Source organism: Eleutherodactylus coqui, chromosome 9, assembly GCF_035609145.1.
Source record: "Eleutherodactylus coqui strain aEleCoq1 chromosome 9, aEleCoq1.hap1, whole genome shotgun sequence".
In the NCBI taxonomy this organism is placed as follows: domain Eukaryota; kingdom Metazoa; phylum Chordata; class Amphibia; order Anura; family Eleutherodactylidae; genus Eleutherodactylus; species Eleutherodactylus coqui.
The window spans coordinates 68,418,792-68,432,309 of record NC_089845.1 but is presented as its reverse complement, the minus strand read 5'-3'; the positions used below and the strand labels follow the sequence as shown (position 1 = coordinate 68,432,309).

The 13,518-nt window shown below is 41.6% G+C and overlaps 1 protein-coding gene across 1 annotated transcript in view; it reads right to left on the bottom strand.

Annotated features, from left to right (window-relative positions):
• Positions 1-13,518, bottom strand: part of RTTN (rotatin) — a 232,755-nt gene that overhangs the window by 107,007 nt on the left and 112,230 nt on the right. Inside the window, exons 22-24 of the mRNA XM_066579499.1 lie at positions 12,591-12,708; positions 10,932-11,028; positions 3,835-3,894 (exon numbers count right to left, since the gene is read on the bottom strand). Of these exons, the coding sequence (XP_066435596.1) occupies positions 3,835-3,894; positions 10,932-11,028; positions 12,591-12,708 (275 nt within the window). The remainder of the gene's footprint in view (positions 1-3,834; positions 3,895-10,931; positions 11,029-12,590; positions 12,709-13,518) is intronic.

Genomic DNA, 13,518 nt, shown 5'->3' with positions numbered 1-13,518 from the left:
CCAAAATGTAAATTTCTCCTCAGTGAATTACCATAATGTTCTTGCTTCTAAAGGCAATCATTCACATAAGATATCATTATGGAACAGATTTCTATATAATTGCTTGTAAGTCTTGCTCAGTGCAGTTGTATAAAGCTTAGTTTGTAATATTTTTCACACCACCGCGGGGGTCAGCAATTTTTCCCTATGACTACGAAGTTCATTTATTCTATGAAGTGTATTTTAAAATGAAATCATGTTTAAAAGGGAACCTGTTCTCTCCCATGAGCTCATAGGACAGGAGCCACCAAATCTGGGGTATGCTTTTTACGCTCACCTACCTCCCCATTCTTTCACTGTCTGATTGAGAGGACGCCACTTTCTATTCCATGAGAAGAGAATATGTGTGCATGCGCACGGAATGAAGAAATGAGTATGCTTAATGGACCAGGCGGCAGTGTTGAGGAGTGACAGCGAGGGACTGGGGAGTCAAGAGTATGAAAGCACACCCGTGGACTCAGTAGCCCCTGTCCTGTGAGCCTATAACTGTAGATTATGGGACTCCAGGGACCTGAAAGATTCCCGTTAATGTTTGTTATACTTTTTGCCAAAACATCCTTTTGGATCTATTGCCATACCTTGTGTGTCCAGACAGACATTAGCACAAGATAGGCCTTTTGATTTTTTCCTTTAACCCCTTAAGTGGCACGCCCGGAAATTTTCCGGGACGAGCTCCACTGCCCATAGCGATATAGCCCGGAAGATTTCCGGGCTATGTATCACTATGGGAGCTACAGAGCACAATGCCACAAGCTGTGACAGTGTGCTCTTCCTGCACAGTCCCACAGAGAACAAAGCAAGACATTGAGAAGCAGGAAGATATTGCCGATATGCCGGCAATCTCCTGCTTCTAATGTCCTGCTTTGTTTACAGGTTGCTATAGAGACCATCGGCTTGTTAGAAGCAAGCCGATGGTCTCTGTTGCAGGGAGACCTGGTGCTTGGCTGTCAGAGGACAGCTAGGTACCAGCTCTTACAGCAGAGATCACAGAAAACCTCTGATCTCTGCTGTGTTAACCCTTTACATGCTGCACTCTATGTGATTGCAGCATGTAAAGGGCTGTCACCATGCCCCCCCCCCGAATTTGATCCGGGAGCCCTGATGCGTCTCTATGGAAGTCCCCTAAAGGGACAAAAATTAAATAAAAGTAAAAAAAAAAAGTTAAAAATTATTTAAAAAATAAATAAAATTAGAAACACTTGTCTCCCTTTACTTTGTGAAAAATTTAAAAAAAAATTACACATGTGGTATCCATGCGTCGTAATGACCCAGAGAAGGAAGTTAGTACATTATTTAACCCCTTAATGACACGGTCCCTTTTTTCTTTCCCCATTTCTTTTTTTCCTCCCCACGTTTAAAAAATCATAACGTCTTTATTTATCCATCGATGTCGCTGTACAAGGGCTTGTTTTTTGCAGAATGAGTTATATTTTTCAATGGTGCCATTTAAAGTACCATAAAATGTACTGAAAAACTTTTACAAAAATCTAAGTGGAGTAAAATGAAAGAAAAATGACATTCCACCACCCTTCAGTGAGTCTTGTTTCTACGGCACACAAACTGCAACAAAAATGACCTGATAACTTTATTCTATGGGTCAGTACGATTACTATGATGCCAAATGTGTATACTTTTTTTTACTATAGCACTTGTATTTTTTTCAAAGACATTTAATTTTTAAAAATTATTTTCTGCTGCAACTTCTGCGCGCAATAACTTTTTATTTTTCCATCGACGTACTTGAGCAAGGGCTCATTTTTTGCGGGACGTCCTGTAGTTAACGTTGGTACCATTTTGGAATACATACGACTTTTTGATCGCTTTTTATTGCATTTTTTCTGGGAGAAAGGGTGACCGAGTGCATTTCTGGCGTTCTTTATTTTTTTTTTCGGATTACGTTCACTGTGCAGGGTAAATAATGCACTATTTTGATAGATCAGTCATTTACGGACGCAGCGATACCAAATATGTATTTTTCTTTTATAATTTAGATTTTTTAATTATAGATATGGCAAAAGGAGGGTGATTTAACTTGTATTACTCTTTTTTCCTAATCTCCCTACATATTTTTTCACAAAAGTTATGCAATACATTATATATACCCAAAAATAACGCCATCAAAAACTACAACTTCTCCAGCAAAAAACAAGCCCTCACATGGCCGTGTCAATGGAAAAATGAAAGTTATGGCTCTTAGAACGCGACTGCAAAATTAGTTAAAATTAAATGATTGGCCCATTTAAAAAACCTGCCCTCATGGGCATGACAGGGGGTAGGAAACCCGCCACTCAAGGGGTTAAAGGAACAGGCTGCCTGTCTACAAACATGAACCCCACCAAGCACAATATCAGTTTTCCAAGTGAGACAACAAATGAGACTTTATTGACAATATTAAGACATTAATCAGCAATGATTATAGGAAGATAAGTATTAACCCTTTCCAATGCACTGTCTGACATCTTCCAACATTCTGATGGAAGGCTTTACAGCTCCAATGTCGGAAGACATCCGGCAGGGTATTCTTACTATATATTACTGGCTGCTCTGTTGTCAGGGACCTCTCCAGCATATCCCATACCACAGTACTGGCTCTAGCCAGCAGATGGCGCCATTGTATAATGACAGAAAGAGAAAGCCCCCTAGGAAACCCTGAATCCAAAATTGGATTGCAAAGGGTTAAATTAGAAGGATCATTGGTTTCTTCTATGTGGTGGTTGATTGGCAATCATCAATGCATAAAATACAGAATAGAGCAAAAGTCAGCATGCCTATGCATATAAACAACTGTCCAGATTGTAACAAACAAATGAAAAGGGGGTACTCTGAAAACATCCTGTGAAAGATTCTTTGTTGCTATGTGCCCACCATCACACAGGATGCACAGCTCTAGTCGCTGTCCCCCCTTGTGTTGTTATGCGCCCATCATCACACAGGATGCACAGCTCTAGTCGCTGTCCCCACTTGTGTTGTTATGCGCCCACCATCACACAGGATGCACAGCTCTAGTCGCTGTCCCCACTTGTGTTGTTATGCGCCCATCACACAGGATGCACAGCTCTAGTCGCTGTCCCCACTTGTGTTGTTATGCGCCCATCACACAGGATGCACAGCTCTAGTCGCTGTCCCCACTTGTGTTGTTATGCGCCCACCATCACACACAGGATGCACAGCTCTAGTCGCTGTCCCCACTTGTGTTGTTATGCGCCCACCATCACACACAGGATGCACAGCTCTAGTCGCTGTCCCCACTTGTGTTGTTATGCGCACATCACACAGGATGCACAGCTCTAGTCGCTGTCCCCACTTGTGTTATGCGCCCACCATCACACAGGATGCACCAGGATGCACTGCTCTAGTCGCTATCCCCACTTGTGATGAATATTAAGCATCTTCTACAAAGCAGAACATATGTATGATGCATAGTGACTTTTGCCCCATCTAGTATACATCTAAAATGCAGGGACTACCTCCGGCTTTAGAAAGACATGTTCGTCCATATGCATTAACAGGTTAAATTTGTTTTTGTAGACTTACTTGCTTTTTTTCTTTTCAGTCAACTTGAGTTTGCTCACCTAGCAGCCTTCAATGAGGTGTAAAATGTACAAGATGGATAAATACCATTTGCATATGCCAACTTGATACACAGGTCACTAACCCAAAGTCTGTTCAATTGCAAAAAAAGGTTTGCTCTAAAAACAGTCAAAAATCTCCCCATAACGGTTACTCATCATTTGCTTTTTTATGTGATTAAATATAATGCATCAAAAAACATAAAATAGTTGAAAGGCTACTTACCGTCTAACTATAGTTACAGGCAGGCTGAATGGAGGTGGAGATGTAGGGACATCCTCTGACCTATGAACACAAGACAGAACTCATCATTTGTGTATTATACCCTATAACCAAATATTTAACCAATGAAATAGGAACACAAATATGTATATGAAAGTAAACATTCTCTCTAATTTAGTTCATTTTGCATAATTTTTTACAGCAGACGACATTATTTTATCAGACGGCAGCGCGTTCCACTATTGCAATGGTGGACGTTGGGTAGAAGCTATATCAACTAGTGCTGAGCAAGATATCGTAATGTATGTCTAGAAGAGGGTTTCAGTGGACTATTTCATCTGTTTTTGTATATTAGTCGTGCTATAACCGTGCAAACAAGGAAGTGTTTGAATGATGCAAATATATTTTGTTATATTTGTGGAGGTTTTATGATCGCAACACAGAGATAGAGCATAACCTCATTTGTTAAAAGGGTTTATCTCGCTTATTTTGGAATGAAGCTGGGGGATTAAGCTAAAACGTGGGCCCCTCAAAGTGTGCTGTGCTTGTGTTGCAGAGCTGGGAAACTAGTCAAACGGAAAGATAAAGGCACTTCGCTTTGGGGCTCCAATGGTATGGCATGAGCCAAAGATTTCTTGATGTGATACAGGAAAATGGAAGTGATTTCTGTAATCCATACACTGAATATACAAAATCAGTTATTGGATCTAAAAAAAGGTCTCAAAATTTTTTGTAGACCTGTGAATTGGTCAGACTGACCATAGTTGTCACTCTTCACAGACTACTTCCTTCTTTATCTATCGTGCCCTAGCGTAGCTATCCCAGTATTGCTACAAGAGTTCAATAAATTTAGCGTAGTAAGCAGCTTCAAGATTAACCTACAAAAAAACTGAAATTCTGAATATCTCCTTGCCGCAGTTCGAGACGTCGTCACGGCAGAAACCATTTCCATTTTGGTGGCTGAACTCCTCCATTACGTACCTAGGGATCCAACTCCCAGTTGACCCCTCACAAGCTTATCCACTTAACTTCCAACCACTCTTCTTTAGTCTTGAAAAAGAGCTGAACAAATGGAACCCACTCTTGTCTTGAATTGGAAGAGTTAACTCTGTTAAAATGGACCCCCAAAATTTTGGACTGATGCCTGGCTCTACCAATAAGACTACCCAGGATTTACTTGTTACGCATTCAGACCCCAATAACTAAGTTTGTCTGGAGGGGCCATAGACCTAGATTAAAATACAACATCCTCACTAAAGAATCATATGGTCTCAGCCTTCCTTATACTACAAAGCCAACATCGCAAAATGCCTTTGGAAATTGCTCAAACACCGTGCATCTAAGCTGTACGTTGAGCTGGAATGTCATGGATCCCAGGTTGACACAGGCAGTGTTTTGGATCCCTCGTAGCTTTCCTAGAGACTCCTCCAATCTATCCCCTTGACTCTCAATTAATGTTCTTACACTAGCTTTGCCACAAAGAGTTCGTTGGTCTCTACCCCCAGGCTACTCACCCCCTTGTTGGCCAATCCTCAATTCAAGACCTTTGAACATAGCTCATCTCTCGTCGTTCCCCTCAGATCCCATCCCACGCTTGAGAGATGTTATCGACTCGGAGTGGTTGAGACCCCTGGCGGAGGTCTTTAGAGTGACTAGGATCCCTCCTGAAGCATGGTTGAGATTCTTTCAATTACACGCGCCTTGGACTCTTGACACCCGAAACATACACAATCAAACCACTTACTTCTTTCGAGGTTACATGTATGTCCACAGACTATATCATATATCCAATCTCGGGCTTGTAACAGATGCGGTTGTCGCGGGAGGTGCAGGACAAACCACTAGAATATGTCAGGGCCTGGTAGAAGAAGTTGGTCCGCTACCTTCCTTGGAGGTTGTGGCAGAAAGCTTTCACATTAACACATAAGGTAACTGCATTCCAGACTCCAGGAACTCAATTTTAAGATTCTATCATGCTGGTACAGTACGCTGCGATGTTTATATAAAATGTTTGCACAATCCTCTCCTATGTGCTGGAGGAGTACCGGGGACAGGGGGAGTAGGTTTCACATCTGGTGGGATTGCCCCCCAGTAGCGGCATTGTAGCCAGACATTTTGGCCCTATATAACGTTATTTGTGGCGGTTCTGTCATTTTCACTTTCAAGATGGTTTTGTTGTCCATGTTTCCAGGGTCCATTGCAAGTATAAAAAGGGGTAAACTTCAGTTTTTACTCCAGGCGGTCAGGCAGATAATTCCTAGGTTATGGAGATCTAGCATAACTCCAACCAAGATCCAGTAGGTGGAGGCTGTCAACGCCCTCGTGCGCTATGAGGAGATAAGAGCGGAAGAGGATTCAACTCGTTCTGCATTTTATGCTGTGTGGCAGCCTTGGCTTGACTTCAGCTCATTGCCTATGTTTGAGAAATGGCTGTCTTTGGGGCTGGCCACAGCGTATGGCATACCTCCTATGTCTTCTGGCGCATGGAGAAGTTGGTCAGTCTAGCCTTTGGTTTTTGCCCTCTCGTGTGATTTTGAACTTTTTTCTCCTATGTCCTTATTCTGCAGAGGAAGTTAGTCTTCTCTAATCATTTGTTTGGCGCAACTTTTTCCCCCGTCCAACCTTCCCCTTTTCTTCCTACACCTTCATGCTAGGTCCTACAGTTTCAGGTCTTGTTGTTTGCGGTTTTATTGAAAAACCTTAGGTTGAGGGGTCTTTCTCATCAAGATTCCAAGGCAAAGATATATGCTCAACAAATTTTCTGTTCCATAATCTTTTGCTTTATACAAGTATGTATAAATGTCTTTTATGCATAGATTTCTCTACCCCTATAAAAAACTTTTTGAACAAAAATTAGATAAACGTGTATAAATTTCTTCCTCGTTAGGTCCATATATTATTTCATACTTAAAGTAACCGTCTGGTTTCATTAGAAAGTTGTGTCCCCGAGCTGGAGAGGAAGGGTTACACATTGCCTACGGCTCTTCTCAGCCATCCTTCGATCCACCATTTCCATATCGTTTTCAACCATCCAAAATGGCAGATACAATCTTCAGACTACCTTATCTCCACTGTGCATTGCGCGTTTTAGACTACCAATGCACTCTATCAGCTCTCTGATTGGCCAGAACTTCTCACGTGATCAGTACTGGTCAGAGACCAGTGTGCTTTAGCTAGTTAGAAAATTACGGCAGCCATCCTGGAGGGCTGATAATGGGTCCCAGAACCAGAAGATTGGAAGGGTGGTAGAGGACAACAATTGTAGTGCATAGCCTTGTCTATAAAAGTGTTGTATGGTACTGTAACATAGTACACTAGGCTGGAAAAAGACAAATGTCCATTTAGTTCAGCCTGTTTTCAACGCCCACCCCTTGGTGATCCAGAGGAAAGCAAAAAAAAACCCACAGTGGGCTGTTGACTGCCCGACTCCATAATGGCAGTCAGAGTAATCCCTGGGTCAACATTTGAGAACCACCACCCTTCTGGTTATTTAATAACTATCTCCTGTAATGTTGTAGTGCTCCAAAAAGACATATAGTTCCCGCTTAAACTCCTCTACCGATTTTGCCATCACCATGTCCTCAGAAAGTTCCACAATCTAATTGTTTTTACACTCTTCTGTGTTGGTGATGAAATCTTCTTTCCTCTAACCGTAGAGGAAGCCCTCTTGTTACCGTCATAGTCCTGGGTATAACCAGATCATGGGAGAGATCCTTGTATTGTCCCCTCATGTCTTTATACATGGTTATTCAGTAGAGATGAGTGAGTATACTCGCTAAGGCAAACCGCTCGAGCGAGAGATCTCCCCTCCGTTCCTCCCCGCTCTCCCCCACAGCTCCCCGCCCGTCCCCGAATCTTTAGAGACGAGCGGGAGGATACTCGGCTAAGACACTACTCGCTCCAATAGTTAGCCTTAGCGAGTATACTCACTCATCTCTATTATTCAGTCACCCCTTAACAGTCTTTTTTCTAGGGTGAACAATTCCAATTGTAATAGCCTCTCTGGGTATTCCAGTCCTTCCATTCCGTTTATTAATTTAGTTGCCCTTGTTTGAACCCCCTTCAAGCACTGCAATGTCCTTCCTGAGTACTGACCTTTATCAATGTTGAACTTCATTTGCCATTTTCCTGCCCATGCTCCCAGTTTACCTAGGTCCATTTGGAGCCGTATATTGTCCTCTGTTGTATTAATTATCTTGTATAATTTGATGACACCCTGTTCCTTTGCCTATATATACAGAGCTAACTGTAAAAGCAAAAACAGCGCTCCACAGTGTAACAGCACAACAGAGGACCTGTATTGAGCAGCAGCCTCCCTGACAGACTAGCAGTAGCTGTCCGTAATCAAACAGGCAGGAGTGAGTAAGGAATACACAGGGGAATAAGGTGTGCTGTACCAGCTTGCCTTATTCCAACATGCTTTCCTTCCTTACTTCTGCCTGTATACAGAGTTGTCAGCAGTTTTGCGTAAGCAGAACTGCTAAAATAATCCCCTTAAAAGTCTTATAGATGTGTGTCCCACCGCTTGAACCCGCACCTAGCTCCATAACCCGACCTCTCCTGACCCAGTTGTAAGTGGTGGTCAGGAGGTAGCTGGGAGTTACGAAAATGGCCAAGCGTGCTGTCTTCTGTGGTTCCCTTATCTCTAATAGATGTGAATGGGAATTACGGGAACAGAGTAGTACCGCGAACTACAATTGCAATCAGAATTATTTATCCCCCCATTACAAATTAGGCTAATTTCCCAAATTCACTAAATTTTCAGCTGTTTTTGTTTATTTTGCAAACAAGAATAATTTACATAGAGCAATACAACTCCTATAACAGGTGTTTCTCCAAATTAAACACAAAATTTCACTTTTAATGGCTACTGCAATCTCCAAATTATTCAACCGCTTCATGACAAACGTAGTAAAGCACCCTTTTGCTTCTGACAGTGTTCCTGAGACATCTTAGCTCATTCCTCATGGGCAATGGTCTTCAGTTCATTAATATTCTTGGGTTTATTTGCTACAACAGCTCTCTTCATATGCCAAAAAGCTCCTAAATCGGGTTCAAGTCCGGCAACTGACGGCCACTCCAGAATCTTCCAGGACTACTTCTGAAATCAACCCTTGGTAGACTGTAAGGTATACTTGGGATCATTGTCCTGTTGAAAGTCTGATGACACCCAAGCTTCAGCTTCCTCACGCATGATGTTTCCTTCTAGAATTTCCTGATATCCTGAGCCTTGATTGAATCCATGTTGCCCTCCAGACGCTGCCAATTATTAGTGCCAGAGGAAGCAAAGAAGCCTGACATAATCACCAAGTCACCACCACGCTTTACTGTAGACAGGGTGTTGCATTCAGCATTTGCCTCTTTCTTCCGCTTCCACACATATCACTGATCCACAAGTTCAAAAAGTTCTAACTTTGCTTCACTGCGCCACACAACAAAATCCTAACACTGGTGGCAGCTGGTGATGGCTTCCTCTTTCTGCCCAATCCAGGTAACGCAGTCAATGTTCCTTCAACTTTGAACTGTTTCTAACTGTATCTCTAGGAATATTCAGTGCCTTTGTTATCTTTTTGTATCCTTTTCCTTGATTGTGCTAGGCAATGATGTGTTATTTTAACTTTTTGGACTTCTCTCTTGACTTCGGAATATGGCTAACATGCAATCAAACATCACAGTTAACAAAAACCTGGCCAGTCTATGTATTTGAGGTCTTTTCTGTCAAGCACACCTGATGAAACTATTGAAACATTTGGCTAATTTCATCAAGTGTGCTCGAAACAATACCTGATTTGCGAATGTGTTTCCTTATGATGTATTCTATTCAATATCCTATTGAATAATTCTGAAACCGCAGGAGTTATTAAAGTGGCATGTTGTGTTGAATTTGGAGAAACCACTAATTATGTTAGTTGTGCCTCGCTATTTAAATTGTGCTTGTTTGATTGTTTTTTGCAAACAGCTGAAAGTTTGTACATTTGTCAAACCTAATTTGCAGAGGAAGTTGAATAATGTTGATTGCAATGTACGCAGTTTCTGCAGCTTGCTGTGCTATGCTGTTTCCATAACTACCATTCACATCTGTGGGAGTTACGGGAACAACTTAGTGCAGCTCACTCTTTAGTTTCTGTAATCCTGGCCACACTTGTACAGAGAAGTGTTCCCATTACTGCTATGAGGGGATAATATGTGAATACCTCTTTAAGGACAGAACTGCATTTTAGGGTTTGTGCACCTTTAGAACATCTTACTAAATCAACGTATATTTATCTATGTCAGTTCAGAAATTACCAGTTTACCTAACCTTTCAGGTCACTCTTCAGAATAAGTTGTGTGTATGTGAGAAATAACACTATTTCTGGCAATTATACAACTTGTGTATCACATTTTCACCACTCTTTCCTTTGCAGGCTCTATATTTACTGTAAATATCAGTGATTCCTGAGCGGGGGGGGGGGGGGGGGGGGGGTAGAAGCTCGGTGCCATTATATCTCCCGTTGACTACACAAAGAATACATTCTGCTCTACTATCTCTCTGTAACACACCCTCTTAAGTAACAGCATCATGGAAATTAGAGTATAGCAGTACTGTGCAGTGTAGGTGTGAGTTTCAGATAGTAAATTAGGCCCATACTGTTATCTGTGGCAGCATTTCTGTGTCAGACTTTCAGCTTCGGTTTCCCTCCAGAGTTTCCTCCTACCCTCTCCAAAGACTTCTCTGGACAACATGAGACAGCAGCAAAGTACCACCCCCACTTCCTGTAATCGGTCACTGGGTCTGTTACTAGAGATGCACTTCACTTGACAACAGGCAATGGACAGCAAGTTAAAAGTGCGACCCTTAGCGAGCAGCACTTCAGAGTGCCTTTTTAGCACAAAAATTTAATTTTAGGTAACTAAAGTGATTTGCACTTTTGATCGTTACCACACTGGCTATCCCATAAGCACACATTTGTTGAAAAGTTAGCAACCATTCAAATCTAAGCCCCGAATCGCTTCTATGAACAATAAGACACAACTTCTCGGTTTCCATTCTGAGGCCCAAAGAGTATGGGGTCACAAAGAATGCAAAGTTATGGATCTTCAAACTTTCTTCATCTTACCATGTGTCCATTCTTGATACTTCATCGAACAGAAGAAGACACATCACAGCTGCAGCTTCCCCCAGTGAAAGACTGTCATTTTGTAACAACAAGGATGCTGAAAATGAATAGAATATGGCGTTGCATTACAATGTAATTCTAAATGTGTTTGTTCTCAGTACGAGAAGCCAAGTAATCTTGTAGATATGATACCTTTTAATGGCTTACAAAAACACATGATGTTATAGCGAGCTTTCCAACCTATTCATGGTTCTTCATCAGGCTAAATTCTATTCTCAGCAATGTACACCTTTACAATGCAATCAACACATCCAACACAGATCTCAGGCCATATTCAGATGGCAGCATTCCGGTCAGCATTTTACATCAGTAATTGTAAGCCAAAATCTGAAAAATATTTAAGAGGAATAATAGAAAGATTTGCATCTCTTCTGTATTTGGGACTTCTGGTTTTGGCTTACGAATAGTGATGCAAAATGATGACCAAAATACTGCCATCTCAATGGGGCCTTAAAAAAAACTGGTCAGCTAAAGCATTGAATGCAGAACTACAGAAAATAATATCTTACATATGCTAACCCGTCGACTGTTGTGGCGACATCACTACAGAAAAAACATCCCTGTGGCAGGAAACTGTTCCTATAGTCAAGGCATCACGTGACATAAACAAAAATAAATATAAGCCCTCCCCTGAAAATAAGCCCTAGCTACACTACCATTTTTTTATACAATACTCACCTAGCAGGCGGCATTTGCGTCCCTGCGTTGGGTTGCTGCAGGCTTCCACTGTCATCCGGCACGCCAACAGAGCAGTTCTTAATGGTAGCGGGGCTTGAATACCCAACTTCCAGCAAGTTAATGCTCTGATGGGTTAATCGAGCACTGTGTCATCCAATGAAAGCCGATGCTCGATTAACCAATCAAAGCCAGTCAATGAATGCCTGTGATTGGGTAATTGAGCGCCAGATCTGATTGGTTAATCGAGCGCCATGTCAGCCAATCAGAGCATTTGCTTGCTGGAGGCGGGGTATTCAAGCCCCGCTAGCAAGAACTGCTCTGTCGATGTGCAGGAGAACACGGAATGCTGCAGCAGCGCCACAGCCCAGCACGAGGGACCCGAACGCCGGCTGCTAAGTATTATAAGACACCCCCCTGAAAATAAGACACTGTCCCTCTTTTGAAGCAAAAATTAATATAAGACAGTGTCTTATTTTCAGGGAAACATGGTAAATTCCCCGATTTAGGACTACAAAGATAAACCCTATATTAGTCATAAATTAGCCAGGTGCATTCAAGAAATGAGAGCTAAGGGTTGAAAACAAAGTTTTCAGTGGAGCTCACTGACAGATCTGAAGTGTATAAAAGCTGCTGAAGCCAAATGGTGCAAAGTTTTTAATGAAACCTTTTTGTAAAAATGATCTTCAGCCCAAAATACATGCATTTAAAATTTGGTGAGCGCTGTAGCCCTCCCATTCTAGCAATCAGCAGTGCTCGCAGCAGCGGACCCCCCACTGATCAATACTTTTGCCATGCCTCTATGACATGCATGTGAAAAGTTACTTGAAAGTGCAATTAGTCTTTAAGGGAAAAAAAAAGCCACCAAAAAGGTATACAAGACTGTAGATTCCTTACAAGAAAACGTCATATTTGCAATTTTACCTCTAGCTAAAGCCAAGATGAACTCTGCATCCTGTGCCAGTGACAGGCGCAATACAGGATCAGCATACACCAGCTTTCTTAGTAAGGACAGGCATGGCAAAACCATACTCTCAAAAACCTGCAGAGTATTAAAAGACAGAGATAGAGCGAGTTTAGTATATACCTAGGGAAGCCCATCATATCAGTTCTATATCACTCAGTAACATAAGAAACCCAATACAATAAGAAAGTCCCAAAGCTACTTAGCAAATTAAATTCAAGTTATATATACAGACCAAAATAAGTCTACACTTTTTTTTAATTATTATACAAGGTACCATACTTAAAAACGACCCTTTAACATCAAAGTGCAAGGCGATCAAATAAAAAAAATAAATAAAAAGCATATAGTAGCGTTTACTGCACATAACACACAGCTCTATGTAATATGCTGGCCCTATATAAAAAAATAATAATCCAAGTTGTCTGTTAGTGGTAACACTTAATGTCCCATGTAATGTACTGAAAACTTTTACAAATCTCTAAGTGGGTTGGAATTTAAATGGAAAAAGGAGGAATTATGCTATGTATATTTTTTTTGGCGGGTGGGGGATGGGGGGTGGTAGTTTTTATGGCATTCATGGTGCATTTAGGATAGGGGATAGAAGTCTGATCAAAGCAAGTCTCACCACAGAGACCCTCACAGTTCTGCCAATACGCTAAATAATGTAATACTCCGTATCTCCGGGATGAAGTTACTGCTGAGGGCTTTTATGATACGAATAAAGACTGTTGTTCTTAAGAATCTGATACACTTAAGATTTCACAAAAGCCGGCAATGTCATGCTGCTACCCAAACGGTGAATGTGGGAAGAAAGTCAAAACGGTGGCTTCTGCAACTGCATGGCCCTGGTGTCGCCTTCTTGGGTGGTTTTTCAGACAGTAGGTA